General features: G+C 45.5%; 1 protein-coding gene across 2 annotated transcripts in view; it reads left to right on the plus strand.

The window, feature by feature from the left end:
* DNAH17 (dynein axonemal heavy chain 17) overlaps positions 1-27,759 on the plus strand; it is a 14,992,541-nt gene that overhangs the window by 552,832 nt on the left and 14,411,950 nt on the right. Inside the window, exon 4 of one of the 2 annotated variants that reach the window (XM_085617471.1) lies at positions 21,800-21,826. The exons of the other annotated variant lie outside the window; for it this stretch is intronic. Coding sequence (XP_085473597.1) covers positions 21,800-21,826 — 27 coding nt within the window. The remainder of the gene's footprint in view (positions 1-21,799; positions 21,827-27,759) is intronic. 2 annotated transcript variants of the gene reach the window in all.

Genomic DNA, 27,759 nt, shown 5'->3' on the forward strand with positions numbered 1-27,759 from the left:
ATCTTCTTAGTGACACAGACTATGTAACCCACATGCAAGGGGTTCTTAAGGAATACATAACAAATAATCTTCATACCACATCCCTTGCTATAGTCTGGGATTGCTTAAAGGCTTATGTGAGGGGGGGCTACACTTCAGTATATTGTTAAGCAGAATCGGTCTAATTTTAGTCAGCTTGAAAACGATCATAGGTTATATATGGATTTAGAGCAGCAACATGCTCTAGTAATTGTTTTGAAGGATATTGATGAACAACGAATATACTTACAGATTATTGATATAAGAGCGAAGCTTAGTAGAAGGTTAAAAGATAAAGCCGCCAGTAACTTTCTTAAGTTTAGAACTAGGCAGTATGAATATGGAGAACGGGTGGGACGGGTTTTGGCCTATCAACTGGCCGACCAAAGGGCTAAGGTACATATTAAGAAAATTAATGGCGTTAATGGCGTTACCTTCACTAAACCCCAAGAAATTGTGGAGCAGTTTGGGATTTTTTATGCTGATTTGTATAGTGAGGCATGTGGTTATAATTTACAATTGGTTATAAATTACTTACAAGAAAGTGGGCTACCTGCTTTAGATCCCTCTCAAACTTTGATGCTGGAAGGAAATGCTGATTTAGTAGAACTTAATCTAGCAATTGGGGCATTACCCTCTGGTAAAGCAGTGGGCGAAGATACTATCCCACTTGAATTCTATAAAACATTTAGGGATGTATTGACTCCAGTATTTCTCGAGCTGGTAAATGAGATACTGCAAGGAGGAGATTCGCCCCCCTCTTGGAACAAAACTAATATCATTGTTTTTCCCCAAAAAGGTAAATCAGTGGAAAATATGAGTTCATACAGACCAATATCTTTAATTAACTCAGACGCTAAAATCTTTTCAAAACTTCTAGCGTCCCGCTTAGCCCCACTGATTCATTTATTAGTTTCAGAGGAACAGCATGGTTTTGTTCCAGGTAGGGACACTGCTACACATATAAATACTGCTATTGCTACATTCGATATTGCCAATCACTTGGATCAGCGGATTGGGATGCTGATGCTGGACGCCGAGAAGGCCTTCGACCGAGTGGCCTGGGGATCACTGTGGTTTTACAATGATGTCTCTAGGTCTTGGTCGGAGGTTTGTCTCGGTGGTACAGAAACTTTATTATAAACCAACCGCTATAATTAAGCATATTGGCTTTGTTTCTTCCTCTTTTAGTATTATATATTGACCCGTTTATTAGACACCTGCTCCACAATGTGTCTATTGCACCAGTACTTCTTAATGGTATGTCATTAAAAGTTACTGCGTATGCAGATGATATCGCGGTATTTACCACTGGGCCAGTAGAAGCTATAACAGAGATAATGGGTTATCTCTGTTATAAGAGGCACAACGTTTTGGGTCTTTTTCTGGATACAAGCTTAATTTAAACAAGACGCAGTCAATTCTTAATTTTATACCTATATTAGCCCCACCTTCGCTAGGTATTACTGCGTCTGCTACATATTTAGGTGTGTGTCTTAGTTCCCGTGTTGACGATCTTATTGATTTAAACTATGAACCACTGCTGAAAAAAGTTACTCTCGATCTGCGTAGGTGGCATAGGCTTCCATTGACCATGATTGGGAGGTGTAATATAGTTAAAATGACTATATTACCCAAATTTCTTTATTTGTTTCGCACCATCCCATTAAGAGTTCCGATGACTTTTTTCAAGCGGCTTGATAGTGTTATTGGAAGCTTTATTTGGGGCTATCGGAGGGCGAGGAGAGCTCTTAGATATATCAAGCTGTCTTTTGAACAAGGTGGTTTTAAACTTCCGGATTTCAGAGCCTATTTTTGGGCCGCTTTTGTTAGTCGGATTCAGTGTTTACTTAAGGGACCAGATGTGGTAAAACCCTGGTTCGCATATCAGTTGGCCTGTGGCTTGAATACAGGATTTTTACTACATCATTTGTCTGACCCGAACTACTACAAGAGAGTTCGATTTAAGATCAGTCGGCATATCTTCCGTATTTGGCAGGACATATGTAAAGCATTTATTTTGCCAGATTGGCACAAATTTATCTTCTTATGGGGCAACCCGAGGCTCCCTGGCATATTTTCGGATTCGGTGGGAAGAATATGGCAACAACATGGCATAACACTGCTAGGACATCTTTATGATGAACACGGCTTTAAGTCATTCTTATCATTGACCGAGGAATTTGGGATAGCCCATAATTCATTTTTCAAATACTTACAAATTAGGAATTTTTTTACCCAAGGCGAAGGCCTGCTAGCTCTTCCCTCTACAACAGAGGTACTTTGGATAATTTTTAAAAACTTGGGGGCGAGGCCCTATAGGGAAAATATATCGGTGCTTTCTAGCTGTATCGGAAGATGATGTTACACAGGTTACAGCCAAATTGAATCACATTTTTGTAGTTGAGGTGACGACTGATGAGGTTTTGGAATCATTGGCTATAATTAGTTCTTCAGTTACCTCAATTAATTTAAATCTGCAACATCATCGTATTATGTTCATGTTGTATTATACTCCAAAGGTTATTTCTAAATGGGCTGTGTCCTATAATTCTTCTAAATCCTATTGTCCTAAGTGTAATGAATATGCTGTGGATTTGCGACATATGTTTGTTACATGTCCAAAGCTATCAGTATATTGGTATGAGGTTGCTTGTGAGTTGAGTAAGCTAATAGGTAAGGATACTTTATTATCTGAGAAATAAATTTTACTGGGAGCAATATCGGATAGTGGCAATGTATCGAATTCTCTAGTGTCAATTTTCATTGCCTGTGCTCGTCTGTGTATTGCTAGGGCATGGATTGAAAAATGTAGTCCTAAAATTACTGACTTTTGGTTGTTACTGAGGGGGGGTTATGAAATGGAACGGGCACTTGCCAAAGCAAGGGGATTGAGATCTAGGGAAAAATTCGGGAGGGTTTGGTCCAGCCTTCAGTGGGATTAGCAGTATTCACGTTTGGATTTTATTACTTATTATTTTATTTGTATTAAGTGTTTATATCTATCTGTTATTATTGTTTGTGATGATGACATGTATATTTCCCGACTGTGCCCTGAATGTTCTTTCTTTCTTCTTTTTTCTTTTACTGTATAAGTGGCCAATAAAATAATAATTAAAAAAAAAAAAGTATGGAAGAAATTACCAAATAGCATTTCTACCATAGGTAGTTGGTTTTCTAACTTAGGTAAAGGTATATTAGGCCAAATAATACTGCCACTAATGGGAATAATACTATTAGTATTAGCTCTAATGTTCTGGCACAAATGCTGTAAAAATGGAAAGAGATATGAAGTGAAAGAAAAGGGATAGAAAAGAAAATACGAAGAAATAGAGGTGGAAGAAATAAAGGGAGATTTTTACAAAAGAATGAGGGGTTTACAGCACAAAAAGGAGAAAGAAAGAAATGTAAAGGTTGAGGAAGAAATTGAGGTGTGCTAAAGTTGGCATCTGATTTAGTAGTTGAAATTAGTGATGGCATAAAATGCCATCAGAGAGGGGATTGATGGAGCAAGGTCTTGTAATAAAAGAGACTTGCTTGGATGCAATCCTCTCAAATAACTCGTAATACCATAATCAATATGTCTGTAAATACTAAAAATGCATTTTATTCATTACTTTAGATCAGGGGGAAGCTTGCATATGTGTATTACTAACAAGTAACCCGAGTGTCATTAAAATGGCCGCCAAAAACACGGGATTCTTACTGCACATGCGTCTACTGCATCTACGCAGTATGACGTTTCTATGCTTGGAGGGGGAAATTCTTTGCAGCTGCGCAACAGCTTCTAAAATGGCCGCTTGAAACTAACATGGTAAGGCGCATGCTTTGCTGAAACTAAAACCGTGCAGTTCTACTCAATTGCTAATGCGAAAGATTTATATAAGTAAATGGGGATAGAGTAGACAGTGGTATACAGTGAAATCATTTGTTTAAAATTCTAACGTGTCTCTTTCTGACTTTATTAATAGTTCATATTTGGGCCTCGAAGGGTGACTGAAATCCCTACCCCATGTAATTCATGCGCAAGCACACTCAAACCTGCCCGGAACCATGATGACACCATTGAAACACAGCCAAGGACGAACTAGCAACAATATCATGGGAACCATACCAATTGACCTGTGAAAGGAAGAAGACAAACTAAATTGTGTATACAATGTATTGATCAGAATGTGAAATGCGGGTGGGAAAAAATGCTTGGGAAAGTAAAATAAGGGGCGGGAACATAAAACAATATATTTTAATACAAATATTACATCTAGCAAGGTGTGATGACCCCTTCCTTTGCCCTGTCCAATCAGAAGTAGGGGCTTTCACGATTTGAAACATTTGGGGGTGGCACATGAGCATAGAATAGTATAATTAAGACAGTTTTAGTTAGTTAGACACAAAGAAGATACCACAGATGCTGGAGGCTCTGCGGGAGCATGCTGAGCGACTGAGATACTGACCGGGCAGCAGATCGAAGAATTCAATCATCTGGAAGGGGATCGCGGAAGAAAATCGAGGAGGCACATACTAGAAGGGGTTCACGGAAGAAATTCGAGGAGAGTAGTGTCAGAGAGGGGTGCGACGCAGGCGTTGCACTTAGAAGGAGTCACAGAACCTGTCCTGAACCTGTCCTGATCCATGGTCTTCCTAGCTGTCTTGGGGACTCTATCTGACTCCTTGGCCTGGAGTATGGTCCTCACACCATTCTAGGTAACTATAATTCTGTGTAGTATGTCCTTGTACTACTTTCTGTTTTCTCCCTTTCAGGTACTGTCATCAGTATGTCTGTGATTGAGATTTCATATTGAATTTTCTGATTCTCCTTGAAGAAACAGTGTTTGAAATGTAATTGGTGTCTTTGACTCACAAAATTATTCGAGTCTGTGGTTGTTCGAGAATAAACGTTAATGTCACTTTTACCTATTCATCTAGCAACTAGATTCATTCACCAGAGGAAATTTATTTTCAAGGAGATTGAGTTGGGAAGAATTTGGTAAAGGTAAATACAATCTCGCAGGTATTTCAAAATTGACTCCAGTGGTACTACTAGCTTATGTATGAATGTTTATGGGCCCAGGTGAGTATTTGGTGTATGAGTAACCCAAACTGGTAACTAGCTGGATCAAAAGGACTTGACCCCTTTCTTTTCAGTGGAGAGAGCGCACCGGGTCCCTGCCCGCAAACCACCCCCAGACTTGCCACCCCGACCATTCCTACTGAAATTGCTTCATTATCAAGACAGGGATACTGTTTTCAGAGCTTCTAGACAGCAGGGGCAGCTTCGAGTCGAGGATAAACAAGTTATGCTATTCCCGGACTACTCACGTGCTGTCCAGCGACAAAGGGCCACTTTCCTGGAAGTTAAACGTACCCTGCGCCAAAAGAACGTACAATATGCTCTCTTATTTCCCGCCTGCCTCAAAATTATACACAACGGAACCGCACACTTCTTTACAGATCCTGTGGAAGCGAGTGACTGGTGGAGCAACGACTGGCGGGCCTCGATGGTCGTAAGTAGACACAAAATCATCGACCTACCGGACGTCAACGGCGGCATACAAAAGAGTCACCCTCAAACAATTGAGCCTACGTACTGAATCCACTGCAAAGAACTCCCCCGACCTTGAGCAAAATATAGCGGAGCGCAGGAATGCACCGCAAGCGGCCGCAGAGGTGAGATCGACAAGGGAAAGCTCAGACAGAGAAAAGGGCCCACATCTCTTCACCTCAGAGGAGGAAGTTAGTGATACGAACACTTCCTGTGATGGCTCAGTCCCTCCTCCGATAGTGACTCCTCAATCAGCGGGCACGCTGATATGACGATCACTCCGCTGTGAGGGGGCTACAGGGTGATGTATCCTCTGAGACCTCAGTATCCAGAAAGAGGACACTTCCATGGACAAGCGAGACACCAGGGTAAGGTGCCCAAAACATTACTAGGTTGTATACCGGACTGGAGTACCACGGGTTGGAGGGGTGAGGGGACTCCCCCGGCATCTCTAGTCTATCGTCTAATAGCGGGTGGCCGTAGCGACAGCGGCTGGCGGAGAAGCACAGCTACTACTTTAAAACAACGAGCTAAGGACAGCACATGATGTGTAATTTGGACATATCGCCCCGAGCGATAGGTCCTCCAAGTTGGGAATATTTCCCGTTGTCTAGTTATACCTTTCCCCTACCTCAAGTTCCTCAATTACCATTAGCGGGGCGAACAGGCGAAAATGTGAAATGTGTACGGGTGGTTGGCATAATGGGGGTGGGGGAGATGCGGGGGTCCGACTAGGCATCACGATCAGACAGCCTTCCTCTTAAACACCAGACAACATGGCCACCAAGATCCCTAACACGGACATCACGATCATTACAATAAATGTCGGAGGCATGCACACAGCGAACAAGCGATACGGCACCTATGCATATATCAAGAAACAGAAGGCACAGATAGCTCTCCTACAGGAGACACACTTGACAGCCGCTGAGGTGGATCGCCTGCGTAAGAAATGGCGGGATATTATATGTTGTAAACAAGGAGAGGGGCTCAATGAGTTCAAAGGGACAGAGCACCACAATAACTGTATAGTTATAAAGATTCCCTTTGAACCTGTACTACATGATTATTCTAACTCTACTTGAAAAGATTATTTTTATCAGGTATCCAGTTTCACATAAGTCAACCCTATTTTACACACAATTGGAACCACTCAACTCAAGATATGGAAATACTTATAATCAAAGTTTAATACATCAATTATGAAAATCACAGAGATAAATCACAGCATAAAAATTCATAATAAAAAACACATTAAAAAATAACATTACACCCAGATGGGCCATAAAAACACATTAAAAAATTCATGACTAATACAGTGAGTGTATCATCTCTAAAAAGAAACAACACATAGAAAGGAAATAAAAAGGCAATGAATATATGCCTTTCAAACATTAATTTGAAACTTATGTTGACAGGACTTAGCAGAGAACAACTTTCCCTGTCCTCTGTAGCTCCTGTCTCATATCAAATTTAACAAGGCTCTCTGCGTCGACGCGTTTTGGTGGTTATAGACGGATAGGGCCACCTTCTTCAGGACTAAAAATAATTTTCCTTCCTCATTCAAATTGAATTAATAAACCTAACACAAAACATAATAAAGATTAATTCAGAAGAAAGTTTACTCAAAAAATATATTAGCCAACAATTTATTCCTGTTATGATGTATTAATACAATAAACCGGGCATCCATCTAAATATTCTAGATGCCTAGGTATATTTTTCTTACTAACATCATTGTATGATTTTTTTACACATTTAAAACATTTGCTTTTCTTGTAACATGTGTATGATGTGTTAAAAACTATCGCACATCATTTGTGAGGGTGCCCTGATATGGATACGGCCTGGGATTCCCTTCAGGTAACAGACGCGTATAGTAGATAAAGATGGACGATATACCCTGCTGGAAGGTTGTTAGAGGGCCAGTCAATACTGTTAGGGAGCATATACACTCCTAATGTAGAACAAGATAAATTCAGGGGGCACCTTAGGGGAGTGTTAACCCAATACACGTTGGTTCCATGGCTCTTAGGGGGCGATTACAACTGTGCCTTGGACCTCCATCTTGATGAATCCCACCCCCGTCGGCGCAGTCCCCCTGCAGTGAAACTGATTGATAAAAACCTTAATTTGCTGCCAGTCCTACAGATTTAAATGTCTCAGACTCTTTCTTTTTCGTCTCAATTTCCTCATCTGCATGAGGACCTCATGGTACGGATCCTGTAAATGGAAGATTCAATAGATGTCTCAAACTCTTTCTTTTTCCTCTCAATTTCCTCATCTGCATGAGGAACTCAGAGTACGGATCCTGTAAATAAAAGATTCAAAATGTTTTGTGAGGCATCAGACTTTGAGGTTGTGAAACAAAGTCAGGGCGCTTGTCTGATGGAAATACCATGACAGAAATTCTTCACTGCTAGATCTGCAGCATCTTCAGTAGCGTTAATAACTTGATTTCAGACCAATTTATCTTCGTTTACAATTTCTAGAAAGTCTTGTTTTCTTTCTTTTGGCAAAATGTTTGCAAAATTCTTTAGGTATCCCAATAAGGCTCTGTCTTATTTTTCTAGTAGTGCGGAATCACTGGCATTTTGAGAGCCGTGGCAGAAGATCCGCAGATTTTCCTTCCCACTCCATCGATCTTTTTGCTCTCTCGGACAGAACTGAAGTTTATAAAACAATGGCAGAATTCAGTATAGGATCTTGTTTGAGAAAACTTGGTTCCTGTTCTGCCACTTTATTCTTTTTAAGAAGTCTTGGTGGTGCTGACTTAAAGTCCCGGAGTTAGGAATTTATCCTTACAAGTTCTGTAAATCCTTGAACTACTGGAAGTACAGGTCTCAGAGAACATCGGCTGTGAGGTTTCTATGATAACAGAGACAGACTGTTCAGGGAGGAACTTCAATTTGAATGTTTAATTTAGCTGCTCCTCTGATAAGTAAGTCTTGAAAAGTTAATAAATCATCTTTTAGAGGTGCACAAAGAGACTTTGGCTGAGACATCGGTGTATCTGACACATCTGTGTTATATTGAGATGAACTCTGAGATGTTTAAGGAGATCTTCTCTTTTGTTTATGCCTGTCAGGAGATTGAGGTAGAGGAGAAATTGGTTCTGTGGGTTTTTGGAACCAATGGTATTGAGGATCTTTGCATAGATAGAGGAGTCAAAGGTGTGTAAATTCCCTGAGGATCTGGTAAAGGTGGTAGATTCAAAGACTAAAGAGGAACCTGCTAAGGTTCTTCTGCCTTGATCTCTTTTGAATAGTTGGCTCTTCTCCGTGATCAACTGCTGTGAAATGGAGTATATTTTTGTAATAAATTGAATGTCTCGACATTGAATGTCTCCATGTCAACGGAGATGGACACATAGTTGATGGCGAGACGTGAGGCCGTTTTGACATCAATGATGGTTGCCTGTAGTGCTTCGACATTGAATAGTGTTGGTTAGACCTAACTGCCATCAAATGTGTTGCTGTGGGTCTTAATGGCGTCAAAGCCTTAACTTGTTCAGGCAGCAGTGTAGACGTCGGTCATGGCGGTCTTGTCATCGAAGGAATTGATATCATTAGTGATGGTACTGATAAGGTAACTTAAGTTACCTTATGTGTTGGAGTCGTCATCAAGCCCTTCGATGGTAAACATGTTGATGCTAATGGTTTTAACATCAACCAAAGCTCCTATGAATGGCAGGAGTGTTTATAATTATGATGGTGCTGCCTTTTGAGTTTATTTTCCCAGGAACAACACTCTGGGGGGTAGTTTCCATGGGAGGAAGCTGGAGCAGTAGAGGGAGCCCCCTCTTTTGACTTACGTTTCTTCCTTTCGTCTTCTGTCCTGAATTCCTTCAATTTGTCTCTCAGGCAAATACACTCTCGGTCTTTGAGGGCCCTTTTTGTCATTTTTCAAAAAAATTGACTCTCTTTTACAGAATGAGAAGGAGGTAGGCAGACCACACATGGTCCACGTGGGCCAGAGGCAGGCTTCTTCCTCCCAGAAGAGGAGCTCTTCACAAAATGGAAAGGCATTTGAGAATCACATACTCCTGATGGTGTTAAAAATCAAGGGAGATGTTAAATTCTTTAAAATACATTGAGTAAAGTGAGAAATGTTTTATTTTGGAAAAAAAACTTAGGAAGAAAAGATGGGTTTATCATCCTGTAGTTAACTGAGATCCAGTCCAAACCAGCCAGTGAAGGCCAGGTAATGGAAGCTGCTTGCTCTCTTGATGCTACTGTGTATATTGAGTGCAATGTTTATATGTTTCAAAACCTCAACCTGAATTAACCACCATGCACAATGGTATGAAAGATATTAAGTTAAAACATAGAGATAGGTCTGTAGGTAACTATAAGGAGAATATATGTTCACATTTATTAAATGAGTAGCATACTCTAGTATAATGAATGTAAAAGATTGTTTTGTTTGTACATATTTACCTTCTTCTGTAGCAATGGGGCAAACTATTCATAATTGCTCCTTTCATATTCATTCTATTTTAAATGCTAAGATCTGTTAAGGCAATTGATTTCTAAGCCTATGACTGATTTATTGAACCTGACTATGTATTCTTGCCTTCTGTATTGCACTTTATTATTTTCATAAACCTTCATGATTTTCCTAATTTAATGATCTTGAACTTCTCTTTGAGGCAGTATTATTTATTGACTGGATTTTGATTTTTTTTTTTAAATCTTATCTTTAGGGACACATTGCCTCATCTATTCTTGAGCACAACAACATTCCTGAAACGGCAATGGGTGCTTTGTTCATCATACAGCTTAACTGAGAAATATTGGCCACACTTGCTATTCCATACAAAGATTTAGCCACTCGCTTTATTTAAAAATATTGCATGTAATTTACAAAGAACTGGGGAAACTGGGAATATACATAAAGGCAGAATGTTCATTTTGCTTAAAACAATCCTATCTAATATCGATGAGGAGACATTAATGCCTAAATAAGTTGTAGGCTTAAATGTAACATTTAATTCTGGTTGTGAACTTGGGAGAACTTCTGGAGTAGCATTAAATAATAAGTTCTCTGTTTGTAAATCATTGACTTTATGGCATTCAATTATTCTAAATTCCTGAATTTTAATTAGGGCGTCATTATTATTTTTTCTATCAACTTTTTTAAAGAAGATATTATTATTTGGGTAAATAGTAAATTTTGTCATAGAGGGGATATGCAAATGTATTGCTTATTCCAGACAAATGGATATCACCATAAGACACCCCTTGTAGGTGCCTCTAGTAACGTTGATAGCTCATGCTTTTACTAAATTGACCTGCACAGAGACCAATGCTCCTCTGTTTAGCTTAGCCAGGACTTTGTGAATTGGGATGGAAAGGAACATTTCTCCAAGATAATAAATAGGTATTTCAGCTCACTAAGCCAAAGGCTTTTTCGTCATCCAACATGGCGATTTTGAAGACCATTTGTTGTACACCCTCAGGCAAGAAATGATGACACACACTCAAAGACTGCATCCAAGACCAATTGTTTTGTACAAATATTACTTTGTTACTTTTATTTTAGAACCAAGAGAAATTTAGTTACAGGTAAGTACTTTGTGGTGTCAATCAGCAGTAACTTAGCAATGTAAAAGATAGACAGTGCAAATATCAAAAATGCAATGCAATCCTATAGGAGGAAAACAGTTATGCACATTTATAGGTACTCGACTTATGCAGCCAGTCTTTAGGGTTTTAGACCAACACTAGGCAAGGGTCAGATCAAGGTAGGTACTTCCCCACCAACATCACTGGGCGGCCAATGAGCCCAATGTTAGTCAAGACAGGCTGGGGGCACCAACAGCGGTGCCGGTAGGTACTTGCGGCTTCGGAGCACAGGCCCTGGGGTTTAGGTAAGCACAAGTGGGGGCCACAAGGCAGCACCAACCATACACCACCAGCGGCACAGGGGCAGCCGGGTGCAAATCTGCTTCGGGTGCCCAATGCAAGTAAATGGGGAATCTTGGTCGTACCAAGAGGCTGGAGGCTCGGACCAGGAGGCTGGACGAAGGTGACCAACAGCTGGGCAGGTAAGTAGAGGAGTCAGTAGATGCCTGGGCACTGTCAGCTCGTTTCTCCAAAGTCAGGAGGCTGAGGATGCAGGGGTGACTTTAACGTCAGAACTTCTTTATAGGAGCCGATCGCGGTCAGGTGGACCCTTCGGGATGAGGCAGCAGGCGTCTTCGTGGAGTCCAGGAGAGGTCAGCCACAGATGGTTTCAAGGTCAGGATCGCAAAAGTACAGTTTTTGAAAGAAACACAAGCACTGGGAATCTGATTGGCAGAGACCAAGTGCAAATTCAGTCAGAAAGCAGGCAAAAAGTGTGGGGTAGCCAAACAAAAATTGTATCCTTTCTACACCCCCTAATTATGAATAGCACTAAAAGATTATCTAAAAGAACAGCTGATCAAATTCCTTTGTAATATTAAGTAAATTCTCCTGCTGTGGAATTAAATTCTCACCAAGGATCAATGAATCCAAACTCTTTTTTTTGTCCTGGAAATTGTCCTCCCAATTTTACTCTTATTCAGTTTCCTGTCCATTCTTGAGGAGTCCAACAGAGTGGGTAAAGTTAGCGTCTCCTCCAATCACTATACCCCTCTGGAACTCATCAATTCAGTTATTAATTTATTTAAGGATCAAATATTGTCCTCAATTGAGCCACAATAACCCTCTATTGTGAACAGTTTGCCCAAGAAAGAAAAATAAACCAATACCCAAGGCCCTTCTGTAGTCATTGAGGTATTTGTTAGTCTAATATCGAGATATTTTCGGGAAAAATGTGTGATCCCCATGTGGATAGCATGAGAAGAAAGACCTACCAATCTAAAGTGGTAGCTAATTTACTTTTTTTGTAGGGGACAAGATATGACCACCCTGCTCACCTGGACAGACCACTCCATCTTTCACTTCGTCAGCAATTAACCACCAGCAACCACTCCAACAATACCCAGCACCACAAGGCAAAGCTGGAATTAAATAACCAAAGCAGACTGGACCAATATCCTCAGTTCCAACCAACCAATCCCCACTGATAATCTAGACAACAACATAACATCTTTCAGTGAAATGATATTAGGCTGCACTTACACCCTAACACCCCTCAAGCACACCAGAGAAGAACCAGCAAGCAAGGCAGCCGGTACACCGACAACCTCAGGGAATCCGAATGCAACTGCAAATAACTGGAAAGGAAATTAAGAACTAGCCGGGACACCAACGCCAGAAACATATACAAGACCACACTCACACAAGAAAAAAAACCTTGGCACTACAGATACAAACCAGCTACAACAACTGCAAAGGGCTTTTCACCATTGTCAAAGAATTCTCCAGCCCTGCAGCCGCAACCAACGCCATCACACCTTCGCAAGAACTCTGCAGCAGCCTCTTCAACTTTTTTCACACAAAATCACAAAGATCCACAGTAACTTTAACCCCCAGCCCAAGCTAGACATCATTGATCAAGTGCCCACCACCACAAGCGATGACAGTCACCTAACTGACTGGAAACCACTCACCAGCGAGGACACTGCCGCAATCATAAAATCCATCTACTCAGTAGCCCCACAGACCCATGGTCCCACCACATTTACAATCAGCTGTACACTCACATCCATCATCAATACATCCATCAAATGCCCAACCGGTCATTTGGAAGCCCGCAGAAGTCAACACCCTCCTGAAAAAACCATTGGTCAACCTGAACGAACTCAGCAACTACCGACCCATCTCACTACTACCTTTCCCCACCAAAGTCATACAGAAGGTGATCACCATAAAACTCTCCAGAAACCTAGAAGTTTACCAACTGCTGGACAGCAAGCAATCAGGCTACTGCACAAACCACAGCACAGACTTTGCACTCATTGCGGCCACCAATGACATCCAGACCATCCTCGATTGTAGAGATACTGCACCTCTCATCTTGCTCTCGATATCTTCACAGCTTTCAATGCCATCTCTCTCTACACCCTCGCATCAAGGCTAAACCACACCGGAATACAAGGACCAGCTCTAAAGTGAAGAGTCTCCTTCCTTACAGGCAGAGCACAGAGAGTCAGGCTCCCCTCATATACCGCAGAACCTAAGAAACTCATCTGCAAAGTCCCTCAAGGATAAACTCTTAGCCCAACTCCTACATGGCACCCCTCGCAGGTATCACCGGGTCCCACAGATTCAACATCATACTCTTCAACGACGACCCGCAGCTCATCCTATCCCTGAAAGACAATGCAAAACAACGCCAACACCACCAGACACAACTTCATAAACTGCCTGACCAGAGTCAACACAGACAAAACAAAAGTACTGATCTTCGGAAAAAAGAGCTCATCCTGGAACTCGTTTTGGTGGCCAGCAGAACCACACCAGTCCCATCTGAACAAGCAAGAAACCTAGGACTCATCTTGGACAATACACTCATGATGACACCTCAGGTAAACACCATCACCACCTCTTGCTTCCTCCTATGAATGCTATGTAAGATCTTCAAGTGGCTACCCCAACCAACAGATGCACTGTCACTGAAGCCCTCACCATGAGCAAGCTGGACTATTGCAATGCACTATACGCCGTAATCCAAACCCACCTCACACAGACACTCCAGACCATTCAGAACACCGCTGAAAGATTCATTCTAGACCTCCATCACACCCATATCTCGCCTCAGCTCAGAGAGCTCAACTGGCTCCCCATCTAGAAACGTTTCCAACTGAAGGTGCTCACCCACGCATTCAAGGCCACCCACAACATTGGACCTGCCTACCTAAACCCCCGCCTACACCTCTACCAGCCCACCAGACTACTGCGATATATATGTCTCTCTTGCACATATTCCATGCATCCACAGAAGCCGAGCTGGAGGCCGCGCTTTTTCCTACATGGCCCCCAAGACCTGTAACAACCTCCCCCAACACATCATGATCTCTTCCTCAGTACTTGACTTCTGTAAAAGCTGGCTCTTCAACTAGCCCTGCGAATCCCCTTCGGATGACCCACTCCTACTCCTGCTTGACCTACACACCTGATCAAGTGCCTGGAAACCCTCACGGGTGACAATTGCACTCAACAAATCTACAGAACATAACATGATACCAAACCATTCCATAACATAACATAACATTACATTACAATCATGGTCTCACAAGTAACTGAATCCAAAGAGGTTTTGAAAGGGAAGGGAATAGATTCATTTTCAACAATTTCTAGTAGGAACATGAGAAACTCGTGAGATTAATTTTAGGAATTTTATGTGAACTGGACTCTCTCAGTGATCCCAGAAATCTACAGCACCCTTAATGGAAGGTGCAGTTTATGGGGCATTCTATTTTTCTTGAAATGCATTTGGAAGGAAGTCAGAGCACTACATAAAGACTTGTAAGAGTTCTAGTGAATCTGTTCGATCACTGATACTCAGCGGTCTCTCACATCGCTCCTAGTGTGTGGAACGAACTCCTACTCCTTATTAAAGCCGCCCTTCCTTCTTCTTGAATTCTGCAAGAAGCTAAAGATCTGGGTTTCCCATTAACCAACTTACCATAGGCAGGGCGAGGCCCACACACCTGCTCAGCATCATTATACCCATGTGAGCGATAGTGCACTTTACAAATACATATAGCATAACATTGTAATGAGATGACATTTACTTTCACGTTTCTGTATCAATTCACTCTAGAAAGGTTTTTTAATTAAAATCCTACACTATCTTCTTAAGTGTGAGAAGCATTATCTTATTGTTTGAAAACTGTTTTGCTCTATGGGACCAAAGGCCTTCTTTCCTGCACCGTTTGTGCAGTCTAAATTGTTTTTAGAAGCCGCACATTTTATGTTATTAAGTATTAGTCTAGAAAAGAAGCATATAGACTTCTCAAACTATTGTAATATCTAATACGAGAGGTATGCATTTACTTTGTTCTCATCACATTCAAGAAGGTACACTCCAGACAATGAACTAACATTTGCCAGTGCTACGTACGACATTCCTTCTTCCAATACTTTGTGACTAATGTTCACAATTGCTACATCTTTTTGTTCATCAACTTTTTCAAATTTCCTCATTGCTGTTTAAAAGTCATTTCTGTTTTGGTATGTGATGAACTTCACCATATTGTCTACTGCACTGTTTACCAGTCCATCTTATACATTTAAATTGCGTAATAAAATTGCTCAGAAAGTTTAAGACGGGCTAAACGTCTTTTTCTAAAGCAACCGAGCGAGAAACTGACTTTTTAAATTAATCAAGTTTCTTTGCAACCTTTTGGCACAGAAGTACATTCAGTGCCTGGGGCTCCATTTTGTCAACTGACTTGAATTCATAATTTCCTGTTTCTCTAGATGCAGCATGGCTGAATTAAACTTTGCTCGCTTGTTCACTCTTGAAATGAGGCAGACAGTTATTTTTGGATCGACCAGCAGCTGCTCCATAGTACTTGAACCGGTTCTTGTACTGATGGAAAGTGTTTGGATTTTCAGAGCTATTTTTCCAGCTTTGGTCAAAAATGCCCTTATAAATGTCTCACAGCATTTTTGCTAAATTCACATTTGCAACCTCTGTTATCTTTTTTTTAGTTAATTTGACATATTGGAAATGTACCTAAATGTTCAAATTTCCAAAGCTGCCCAAACAGTTATAGTGTCATCATGTCGTAACTTGTTGAAAACTGGCTGCCTTTTCAGTGGAGTCAAGTGAAGAAAGTCACCAAACAATATAACAAATTTGCCTCCTAACAGTACATCATGATCTGTTGCCTCGCATTTACAAATTAATGACAGCTAGCATCTGGGTTAAGACCATGCTAACCTTGTCAATAATGAGCACTTAAATATTCAAAGAACTCTGCGAACTTCATGACAAGAATCACCAAACCGGTTTAGTACTCTAGTCTGTAATCATGTTCCACTTTCAAAATTAGAAAAATATGTAAAACCATGCCTTTGATGTTGTGAACAGTTACTCCAGTTCATGCAGAGATAGTGCATAAACGATTACAGCTGGCGTTTTGTAACGTAGTATGTGACCATCTGAATGAGGAACCAATTTCCAGCACCTACGTTCTCCTCTTATATATATCGGTGTAGGCTCGAAACTTGTACAATTGCATTCACAACTGTTTTTTTTGTTTACATTTCTTTATTGGGTTTTAGCATTTCTTGTTACAAAGTGATATAATAAAGTTATAGTATATCGACATGTGTTTGCAGGAATTTGAAAAATGACTGTAGATAGTAGAATTTACAACAGTACTGCATATTAAACACATTAAACATGGCACAGTGAAATATTCTTGGTGTTGCCCTCTTTCCCGGTTCCATTTCCGAGTTAATACTCTTGCTAGAGCATGGCTGGGTGAGTTTCCCATGGTCGTGGGTTGATGTTTTATCCCTACATTTGCATTTGTGTGTTATGACGTGATATGTGATTAATGCGTTCCCTTATGAGAAACATCAGTTTCTGAACTACCCATGAAGAATAAAAACTACAAATTTTGGGTATGAACTGGGGAAGGTATTGGGGAGCGACTGGAATGTGTGTCGGTGAAATAGATTGTGCGTCTGGGTGTATTTTCACTGCACTATGCGGCGTCGAATATGTGGGGGTGCACGGCGGGCTGTCTCGACTTAGTGCATGAGATTAACTGGTGTAGTCCTTACGTAGCGCTTGTCTTAGGTTCCAGGGCTCGATCTTGTACTTACTTCTGCCGGTCCCTTGGGGGATAGGTGTGGTGTCTGAGATTGAGAGGCTATAGGTGATTCCGTTTGTGCTGTTTCATGCATGAATTGGTATAATAATTGTGCCCGCTCCAGATATATGGGATGTTTACGTATTCCCTTCACTTCCTCATCCCCAAATACCTCTTCTTCCGCTGCACCCCACTTTTTTCATGGCGCCTACCCAGGCTGCCTCAGGGGGTCCCTCCAGTACATGGCTATTTCCCTTTTTGCTAAGAGAATGGCTAGGGAAGTGAAGCGGTCTGTACCTTTCCGGACTTCCGCCTGCGGAAGATTCCGAGGGCACTTGCTTCCCATGTGGATATGGTCATAATGTTTGTCGTCACTCAGACTGTCTGATGTATCTGATTCCAGTACTGTTGGATAGTGGGGCAATCCCAAAACATGTGCTTGAAGTCTGCCTCGGGGGTCTGACAACGGCTGTAGGAGAGTAGGGTCTGCAATCCTATGATCACCCAGATTTTTTGCTTCATTGGTTTACGACTTTCCCTGGCTGTGGGCCTGCCAATCAGACCCACAGCCTAGCTGTTCTCTCTCGAAATTAACACACATGTACATTAGGTGCATCCACTAATTGGAACTGGGCCGCCTTATCAGTCCCTGTATCAGCATACCACAGGTATCCAGGGCATCGGTGTACCCAGGGCCTACCAGGGGCTGCAGCATGTATTATGCCACCCCTGGATGGTCGCCCAAATCTGACACAACTGGCTGCACGACAGCTGGGGCAAGGTGGTGTAATCACCCGTTGCTGTAGGTGTAGTATTCCTATACCTAACCCTAGAATGGACACATGGATTCCTATCAGTCACTCCTATGGCAGGCCTTATCAATCCTGAAGGCAGAGTGCGGGGAATCATGTGGGATGGTGCTCTGGCGCGAGCTGAGCCCGTCGACGGCTTGCGGAACCAAATCCTAATAGCCGTTCCATGGTGACGCGGGCCAACTACCTTAAAATGCATTATAATCCTCGCGGTTATTTGCTAACTCTGGCATCGCATCACCCACACATGTCGAGTAAGGTGTCATACGAATTGGAATACGAACCCCTCGCCAATTCAGGCGACGGGGTTAGCATTCCCCCCTTTTAGAGGGGCATGACATGGAAGTAACCTTGAACCCCGGTTAAAGTTGACTCAAGCCTCAGCATCACAAAATGGATGCTGCCACCAGACACAAGTCTGACCTCCTGCTGCTGGGAGACCTTCCAGCGAGGGGAGCTTGGACAAAGGGTTTCCTGTCGAGGGCGGTGTTAGCACCATCCCAGACAGAGTTTGTGTATCCCAGGTAGGCAGGGCTGAAAGGAAGGTGATTGCAAGTGGCACCCCGGTGCTCACTGTGCATAGCCCGGCTCAAACCAGTTTCGGGGGCAACCCTGCCCCTGAGCTGGGGCAAAGCCGGACAAAGGATAGGGGTGTAACCACCCCCCTCCTGGCCCCACCCATAGGTAGGACCTAGTCACGGGCCAGCCCCTTTTCCTAGAATAAAGGTAGGAGCGAGTCCCCTTCCCAAATTGGATAATTCTGAATCTTGAACTACTTTCCACGAAAGGAACTCTTGACTATTTCTGAAGACTCTCCCTTGTGGCTAAGGAGTAGCCACCCTGCACCAGCAGGCACCACCTAAGCGCTTGCGGTTTGCTGTACGTCTCTCCCACGGATCAAGACTGCCCAGCTCGACGAGACCCGGGTTCCCTGCCATCTCTGACCTCTACCTACATCGTCAGCCCAGCTGAGATTCGTAGGTGTGACGAGACCCGCGGGACCGGCCATCTTCAGAACCTGCACGACGCTTATCTAGCACGCCCACCGAGGGACCCTCGAGTGAGTGCACCTAGGGTTTGAGAAGCCCTAACCCTGAGCGGCTCCAGCACCGAAGTCTGCCTCCCCAGCATCCACGAGATCTGCGTGGGGGCCCTTCTGCTCCTTGCTGCTCACCGCGTTGTCCGACCACTCGCCGACCGGCTTGTGGCCCTCTTCACGACGCACCACGACAGTCTTTCATCACTGGTCTGGTTGTGCCAGACTGGCTCTTGCTCCCCTTCAACAGAGGAGTACCTCGGACCCTCCTGGTCCACTCCAGACGCCATCTTGACTCCACCGCGTGGGTTTGCCACTGCCAAGACCTGCTGCCCCACTCCTGGGCCCAGCATCATCGACAGCAGACACCTTCGTGGGACAGCTCGCCCTCCATCCTGGTCGCCGCCGCGCCTCCTGGTCCGAGGAACAGCCGAGTCCGACGTCATCCACTCACCTGGTCGAGGTGACTTCATCCGGTACCTTCCTGGTACCCACACGATCGCTGGCTAGCGGTTGAGAACTGAGTCCCCTCTGCTTTCAGGTTTCCTTCATCACCGATCCAGGCTTGGATCTCGCTGAACATCGACACTGGTCGCCTGCCAGCAACTTCTTCTTTCAGGCTCCTGAGACTACAACGAGGACTCCCGACATCTTGCTGAACCCCACGCAGCCGCAGCCTCTGGGCTAGGTAACTCGAGCATCTCGGTGCTCCATCGTAGGTTCACTCTACAAGTGTCCAGTTCCTTTTTCGTTTAGTCCCACTGATCGGATTCCTCCGGAATCAGTAACTTTAAACTTTCTAACCTGTCCCATTCCACTTGCAGTGTAAATGGTTTCGTGCCCTTCGGGCATTTGTGTAAATTGTGCAACCAGAAGTATTTTCCTAAGAGTTTTGTATTGTGCTTAGCTCCCTGACTCATAACGAGCCAGGGTAGTCTTGTTATAAATAAATATCCTTTATTTTCATAACAACTTGTGTGGTGTCCTTTCACTTGGCGTTCAAGGGGTACATGTGATGGTAAACAGCTGGCTTAACACGCCCTCTAGAGTTTAGCCTGAAGACTGCTCTTGTCCACGCTACTAGGATAGCTGGTCTATAAGGTTGACTTACAACCAATCATCAATAAGGGTCGTTTGGAATGATACACAGTGATCACTAGAATAGTGAGCACTACATATCAGGCCAACTTCTCACATTGGTGAGCAGCGGTTGGGATTTGAGCTTGCTGTTGTTTTACCACACACGTATCCTAAGAACATCAAGTTGAAAGATCACATAAGTACCCAGGTACATATAACTTAACTTAGAATACTCTGAGTTCTACTGAACCAGCTGTTGTAGTGTAACAGGGCTTAGCACACCCTGACTACAACTCTTAGCAAGGGATCAGTAGGTAAACACATAGTGTAGGTAGGTGCATCACTTACACCTCACTAGAAAGCATGTCGGTCCACGGAGAGTCTGCAGAGACTCCCTTAGTGGTCATTGACCCTCCACAGGTCATGTCACGATATGCAGCTCTTAGCTTCACGGAGATGAGACAGCTGTGTGCCTCCAGGAAGCTAAACCAGGGTTCTAACCCTACCATCACATTTCTGATAGGTCTCTTAGAGACTTACGATGCTAGGAGGTCCTCTAACACAGGCCCCCCTAATGCTGATGGGAACATGCCTCCCTTAGAGGGAACCCTTGGTGACCCTGACCTCGACCTCCATGGTGAGGAGGAAGAGGAAGAAGAGTTAGCAGGAGACGAGGCAGACGGAGGTCCCGTAGTGGTCAGTAGGCTCACAAGGACCAACTTAAGCAGGCATGAGAATGGAACTGGGGGAGCCCCGGGCCCACGCTCAAGCAGGCTTAACCTTGGGAACGGACGAGCTAGGTCTCTCTCGAGAGGCTCTAACAGATCTGTTCGAACACATGTTTCTCAGGCATCTTCTCAGAGAGGAATGACGTCCCCTCAGAGAAGGGAGCACGAAGCGAAGATGAGGGAAGTCAATCTGAGGATCGAGCGGGAAGAACTTGCCCTCGCCAAAGAAAGACTTGCCTTGGCCCGAGAGCAGAAATTGAGTGGGTTAGATCCCACTGGTGGCAGCATTCTCATTAGAGAGAAAGACAGGGGTATAGATACTAGACACCTGAGTAAAATAGTGCCCCCCTTTAAACAAGGGGACGACATCCACAAGTGGATAACTGCTTTGGAGAGGGCTTGCACTGTCCAGTGCGTCCCCCCAAGTCAGTGGGCAGCTATACTGTGGCTCTTCTTTGAAGGTAAAGGACGAGACAAGCTCCTCACTACGAGAGCTGAGGATGCTAACAACTACCAAGTCCTAAAGAATACACTGATTGATGGGTTCGGCTTAACCACCGAGCAGTACCGGGTGCTGTTCAGGGACACCCAGAAAATTCAGTCTCAGGATTGGACTGACTTTGTCGATTGTGCCACTAAGGCTTTAGAAGGTTGGTTGCTGGGTAGCAAGGTTACTGATTACACAGGATTGTACAATCTTATCATGAGAGAACAGATTTTAAACAACTGTCAGAACCAATTGTTGCATCAGCTCCTTGTCGACTCGGAGCTGACCTCTCCCCAAGAATTGGGAAAGAAGGCAGACAGATGGGTCAGAACAAGGGTCAAGCAGAACCAGACTCAGAACCAGGGTGGTCAGAAGAAAGCAGACCAAAAGGGTAGTAACAAGAACAAACAAAATGACCAGAAGTCTTCGACAGGCCCCCAACAAACCAAAGAGGGTGGGGGTCAGGCTTCACAGCAGAAAAAGAAGACTCCAGAAGGCCAGTCAAAAAGGTGGTGCCAATACTGTAAAAGTAAGACTCACTGGTTTAGTGAGTGCACCAAGAAAGGAGGGCAAACTCCTGCCGCTGCAGCCCCTAAGGCACCTGCACCCCCTAGTACAGTCAGCAGTGGTAGTGCGCCTCCCAAGGCATTAGTTGGGTTAACCTTGGGAACTGAGGGGAGTGACGACTTAGTTGGCACGCTCACTCAGGCCGTCCTTGTCTGTACGGGGAATATGGATATGTCCCCTGATGCCAGTCCCAATACTTTGGGCAAATACAGGCAGACGCCTTTGATCAATGGAAAAGTGGCTGAGGCCTACAGGGACACTTGTGCCAGTGTCACCATGGTGACGCCTAACTTTGTGGACCCTGGACAGATCATACTAGGTACCGATTACCTAGTGACCAATGCCAGCAATGTCACTACCAATCACAGTATGGCAGTTGTTGATTTCTCCTGGGGAGGGGTAAGTGGCCGAAGAAAGTTGTGGTTAGTTCAGACCTCCCCGTAGAATGTCTGTTGGGCAATGATTTGGAAACGTCACAATGGTCAGAAGTGGAGCAGAGGACTCACATGGAAATGTTAGGCTTGCCAGCACATGTCCTTGCTGTGACCAGGTCACAGGCCAAAAGATGCCCCACTGAACAGGTGCTGGATCCTGGAAGAACGGACCAGACACCATCCAAGAAAGGGAGCAGTAAGGGTAAGGCCTCGCCTTCCCCCTTGCCCCAGGTCGTGGATCAAGTCTCTGAGGAGGCTGACCTTAAAGAACTAAGGGAAACTGAGCCAAAAGAGCTTGAACCTGATCAGGTTGAGTTTCTGGGCTCAGGGGGACCCTCTAGGGAAGACCTGGGAAAGCCACAGTTAGACTGCCCCTCACTTGAACCCCTCAGACAGCAGGCTGCTGCTGAGGCTGCAGGGAACGCCACAGGTACCCACAAAGTGTACTGGGACGATGGACTCCTGTACTCCGAGGCAAGAGACCCCAAGCCTGGCGCGACCAGGAGGCTGGTCGTCCCCTTGTCTCTGAGAGGTTTCCTTCTTACCTTGGCCCACGAGATTCCCCTTGCAGGTCACTTAGGCCAGAATAAGACTTGGGACAGAATTGTTCCACACTTTCACTGGCCCCACATGTCCGAAGATACGAAGGAGTTTTGTCGCTCCTGTGTCACTTGCCAAGCCAGTGGTAAGTCAGGTGGCACGACCAAGGCCCCCCTCATACCACTGCCGGTGGTGGAGGTGCCCTTTGAACGGGTGGGGATCGACATTGTCGGACCAATGGAACCCCAGACAGCATCAGGGCACAAGTTTATACTGGTGGTGGTGGACCACGCCACCAGGTATCCTGAAGCTATTCCCCTTAGGACCACTACAGCACCTGTTGTGGCACGAGCCCTAGTTGGAGTGTTCTCCAGAGTGGGCTTCCCTAAGGAGGTTGTCTCTGACAGAGGTGCAAACTTCATGTCGGGATATCTGACTGCTATGTGGAAGGAGTGTGGTGTCAACTACAAATTCACCACACCCTATCACCCACAATGCAATGGGCTTGTTGAGAGATTCAACAGGACCCTAAAAGGGATGATTCATGGACTACCTGAAAAGCTTCGGCGGAGATGGGATGTCCTGATACCCTGCCTCTTGTTCGCCTACAGAGAGGTCCCGCAGAAGGGGGTTGGCTACAGCCCTTTTGAACTTCTGTTCGGACATCCTGTAAGGGGACCCCTTTGTTTGGTAAAGGAAGGATGGGAGAGACCTCTCAAAAAGCCGGCATCAAACATTGTGGACTATGTGCTCGGTCTCCGCTCGCGGATGGCTGAGTACATGGAAAAGGCATCTAAAAACCTTGAGGCGAGTCAAGAATTACAAAAAGCTTGGCACGACCAAAAGGCTGTCCTGACTGTGTATCAGCCTGGACAGAAGGTGTGGGTGCTGGAGCCAGCGCCCCAGCAGCACTCAAAGACAAATGGTCTGGGCCCCACACGATCATTGAGCAAAAGGGAGAGGTCACCTACTTGGTAGACCTGGGAACTCCCCGGAGCCCCCACCGGGTGCTCCATGTAAACAGGCTCAAGGCATATGTCGACAGGGAGGGCATGGGCTTGCTCATGGCCACAGATGGGGGACCGAAGGAGGAGAGTGACCCTCTCCCGGACCTGCTCTCTCAGAACCCTGACGATGGGTCAGTAGATGGTGTTGTCTTTTGTGGCAGCCTCTCTGGACATCAACAACAGGATTGTAAACAGGTTCTTCAATCCTTTCGACATATGTTCTCTCTGACACCCAGTCAGACCAATTGGTGTACCCATGAGGTCGACACTGGGGACAGTCTGCCCGTAAAGAGTAAAATCTATCGACAGCCTGATCATGTCAGAGACTGCATCAAGACAGAGGTGCAGAAAATGTTGGAGCTGGGAGTCATTGAGCCCTCGGACAGCCCCTGGGCTAGTCCAGTAGTTCTCGTGCCAAAACCTCACACCCAGATCGGTAAGAAAGAGATGAGGTTTTGCGTGGACTACAGAGGCCTCAATGCAGTCACTAAGACTGACGCCCACCCGATACCAAGAGCAGATGAACTTATAGACCGGTTGGCTTCGGCCAACTACTTAAGTACATTTGACCTGACAGCTGGGTATTGGCAAATCAGGTTAGCTGAGGAGGCCAAGCCCAAAACAGCATTTTCTACCCCGGGTGGGCATTATCAGTTCGTGGTAATGCCCTTTGGTTTGAAAAATGCACCTGCCACCTTCCAAAGGCTGGTGAATCGAGTTCTCACTGGGTTGGACGACTTCTGTGCGGCGTATCTGGACGATATCTCTGTCTTTAGCTCCACCTGGGAGGATCACCTGGTCCACCTGAGAAAAGTGTTAGAGGCCCTGCAAAAGGCAGGCCTCACTATCAAGGCCACTAAGTGCCAGATAGGGCAGACACAGGTTGTATACCTGGGCCACCTTGTAGGTGGAGGCCAGGTTCAGCCATTGGAGAGCAAAATACAGGCCATCCAGGACTGGGCTCCTCCAACCACCCAGACTCAGGTTCGAGCTTTCTTGGGCCTGACTGGTTATTACCGGAAATTTGTCAGAAATTATGGATCCATTGTGACCCCGCTAAACGATCTGACAAGTAAAAAGATGCCAAAAAAAGTTCAGTGGACAGCAAGCTGTCAAAAGGCATTCGATGACCTAAAGCAGGCCATGTGCACAGCGCCTATCCTAAAGAGTCCAGACTACTCCAAAACATTCATTGTCCAAACAGACGCTTCGGAGTTGGGTGTGGGAGCTGTTCTATCTCAGCTGAATTTTGATGGTCATGACCAGCCCATAGCTTTTATTAGCAGGAGGCTGACCCCCAGAGAGAAGAATTGGTCAGCTATTGAGAGGGAGGCCTTTGCTGTGGTTTGGGCCCTGAAGAAGTTGAGGCCATACTTGTTTGGCACTCACTTCAAGATTCAGACCGACCATAAGCCCCTCTTGTGGCTAAATCAAATGAAGGGTGAAAACCACAAACTACTTAGGTGGTCCATTTCCCTACAGGGGATGGACTTCACAGTGGAGCATAGACCTGGCACTGATCATGGCAATGCAGATGGGCTCTCCAGGTATTTCCACTTAGAGCAAGGAGACTCACCTGGTCAAGGTTATCTTATTGTCCCAAAGTTTGGGGGGGGGTCATGTAGGAGAGTAGGGTCTGCAATCCTATGATCACCCAGATGTTTTGCTTTTTGCTTCAATGGTTTACGACTTTCCCTGGCTGTGGGCCTGCCAATCAGACCCACAGCCTAGCTGTTCTCTCTCGAAATTAACACACATGTACATTAGGTGCATCCACTAATTGGAACTGGGCCGCCTTATCAGTCCCTGTATCAGCATACCACAGTTATCCAGGGCATCGGTGTACCCAGGGCCTACCAGGGGCTGCAGCATGTATTATGCCACCCCTGGATGGCCGCCCAAATCTGACACAACTGGCTGCACGACAGCTGGGGCAAGGTGGTGTAATCACCCGTTGCTGTAGGTGTAGTATTCCTATACCTAACCCTAGAATGGACACATGGATTCCTATCAGTCACTCCTATGGCAGGCCTTATCAATCCTGAAGGCAGAGTGCGGGGAATCATGTGGGATGGTGCTCTGGCGCGAGCTGAGTCCGTCGACGGCTTGCGGAACCAAATCCTAATAGCCGTTCCATGGTGACGCGGGCCAACTACCTTAAAATGCATTATAATCCTCGCGGTTATTTGCTAACTCTGGCATCGCATCACCCACACATGTCGAGTAAGGTGTCATACGAATTGGAACACGAACCCCTCGCCAATTTTGGCGACGGGGTTAGCATTCCCCCCTTTTAGAGGGGCACGACATGGAAGTAACCTTGAACCCCGGTTAAAGTTGACTCAAGCCTCAGCATCACAAAATGGATGCTGCCACCAGACACAAGTCTGACCTCCTGCTGCTGGGAGACCTTCCAGCGAGGGGAGCTTGGACAAAGGGTTTCCTGTCGAGGGCGGTGTTAGCACCATCCCAGACAGGGTTTGTGTATCCCAGGTAGGCAGGGCTGAAAGGAAGGTGATTGCAAGTGGCACCCCGGTGCTCACTGTGCATAGCCCGGCTCAAACCAGTTTCGGGGGCAACCCTGCCCCTGAGCTGGGGCGAAGCCGGACAAAGGATAGGGGTGTAACCACCCCCCTCCTGGCCCCACCCATAGGTAGGACCTAGTCACGGGCCAGCCCCTTTTCCTAGAATAAAGGTAGGAGCGAGTCCCCTTCCCAAATTGGATAATTCTGAATCTTGAACTACTTTCCACGAAAGGAACTCTTGACTATTTCTGAAGACTCTCCCTTGTGGCTAAGGAGTAGCCACCCTGCACCAGCAGGCACCACCTAAGCGCTTGCGGTTTGCTGTACGTCTCTCCCACGGATCAAGACTGCCCAGCTCGACGAGACCCGGGTTCCCTGCCATCTCTGACCTCTACCTACATCGTCAGCCCAGCTGAGATTCGTAGGTGTGACGAAACCCGCGGGACCGGCCATCTTCAGAACCTGCACGACGCTTATCTAGCACGCCCACCGAGGGACCCTCGAGTGAGTGCACCTAGGGTTTGAGAAGCCCTAACCGGCTCCAGCACCGAAGTCTGCCTCCCCAGCATCCACGAGATCTGCGTGGGGGCCCTTCTGCTCCTTGCTGCTCACCGCGTTGTCCGACCACTCGCCGACCGGCTTGTGGCCCTCTTCACGACGCACCACGACAGTCTTTCATCACTGGTCTGACCCTCCTGGTCCACTCCAGACGCCATCTTGACTCCACCGCGTGGGTTTGCCACTGCCACTGCCAAGACCTGCTGCCCCACTCCTGGGCCCAGCATCATCGACAGCAGACACCTTCGTGGGACAGCTCGCCCTCCATCCTGGTCGCCGCCGCGCCTCCTGGTCCGAGGAACAGCCGAGTCCGACGTCATCCACTCACCTGGTCGAGGTGACTTCATCCGGTACCTTCCTGGTACCCACACGATCGCTGGCTAGCGGTTGAGAACTGAGTCCCCTCTGCTTTCAGGTTTCCTTCATCACCGATCCAGGCTTGGATCTCGCTGAACATCGACACTGGTCGCCTGCCAGCAACTTCTTCTTTCAGGCTCCTGAGACTACAACGAGGACTCCCGACATCTTGCTGAACCCCACGCAGCCGCAGCCTCGGGGCTAGGTAACTCGAGCATCTCGGTGCTCCATCGTAGGTTCACTCTACAAGTGTCCAGTTCCTTTTTCGTTTAGTCCCACTGATCGGATTCCTCCGGAATCAGTCACTTTAAACTTTCTAACCTCTCCCATTCCACTTGCAGTGGAATGGTTTCGTGCCCTTCGGGCA

The sequence above is a fragment of the Triturus cristatus genome, chromosome 7, assembly GCF_964204655.1.
Source record: "Triturus cristatus chromosome 7, aTriCri1.1, whole genome shotgun sequence".
Lineage (NCBI taxonomy): Eukaryota > Metazoa > Chordata > Amphibia > Caudata > Salamandridae > Triturus > Triturus cristatus.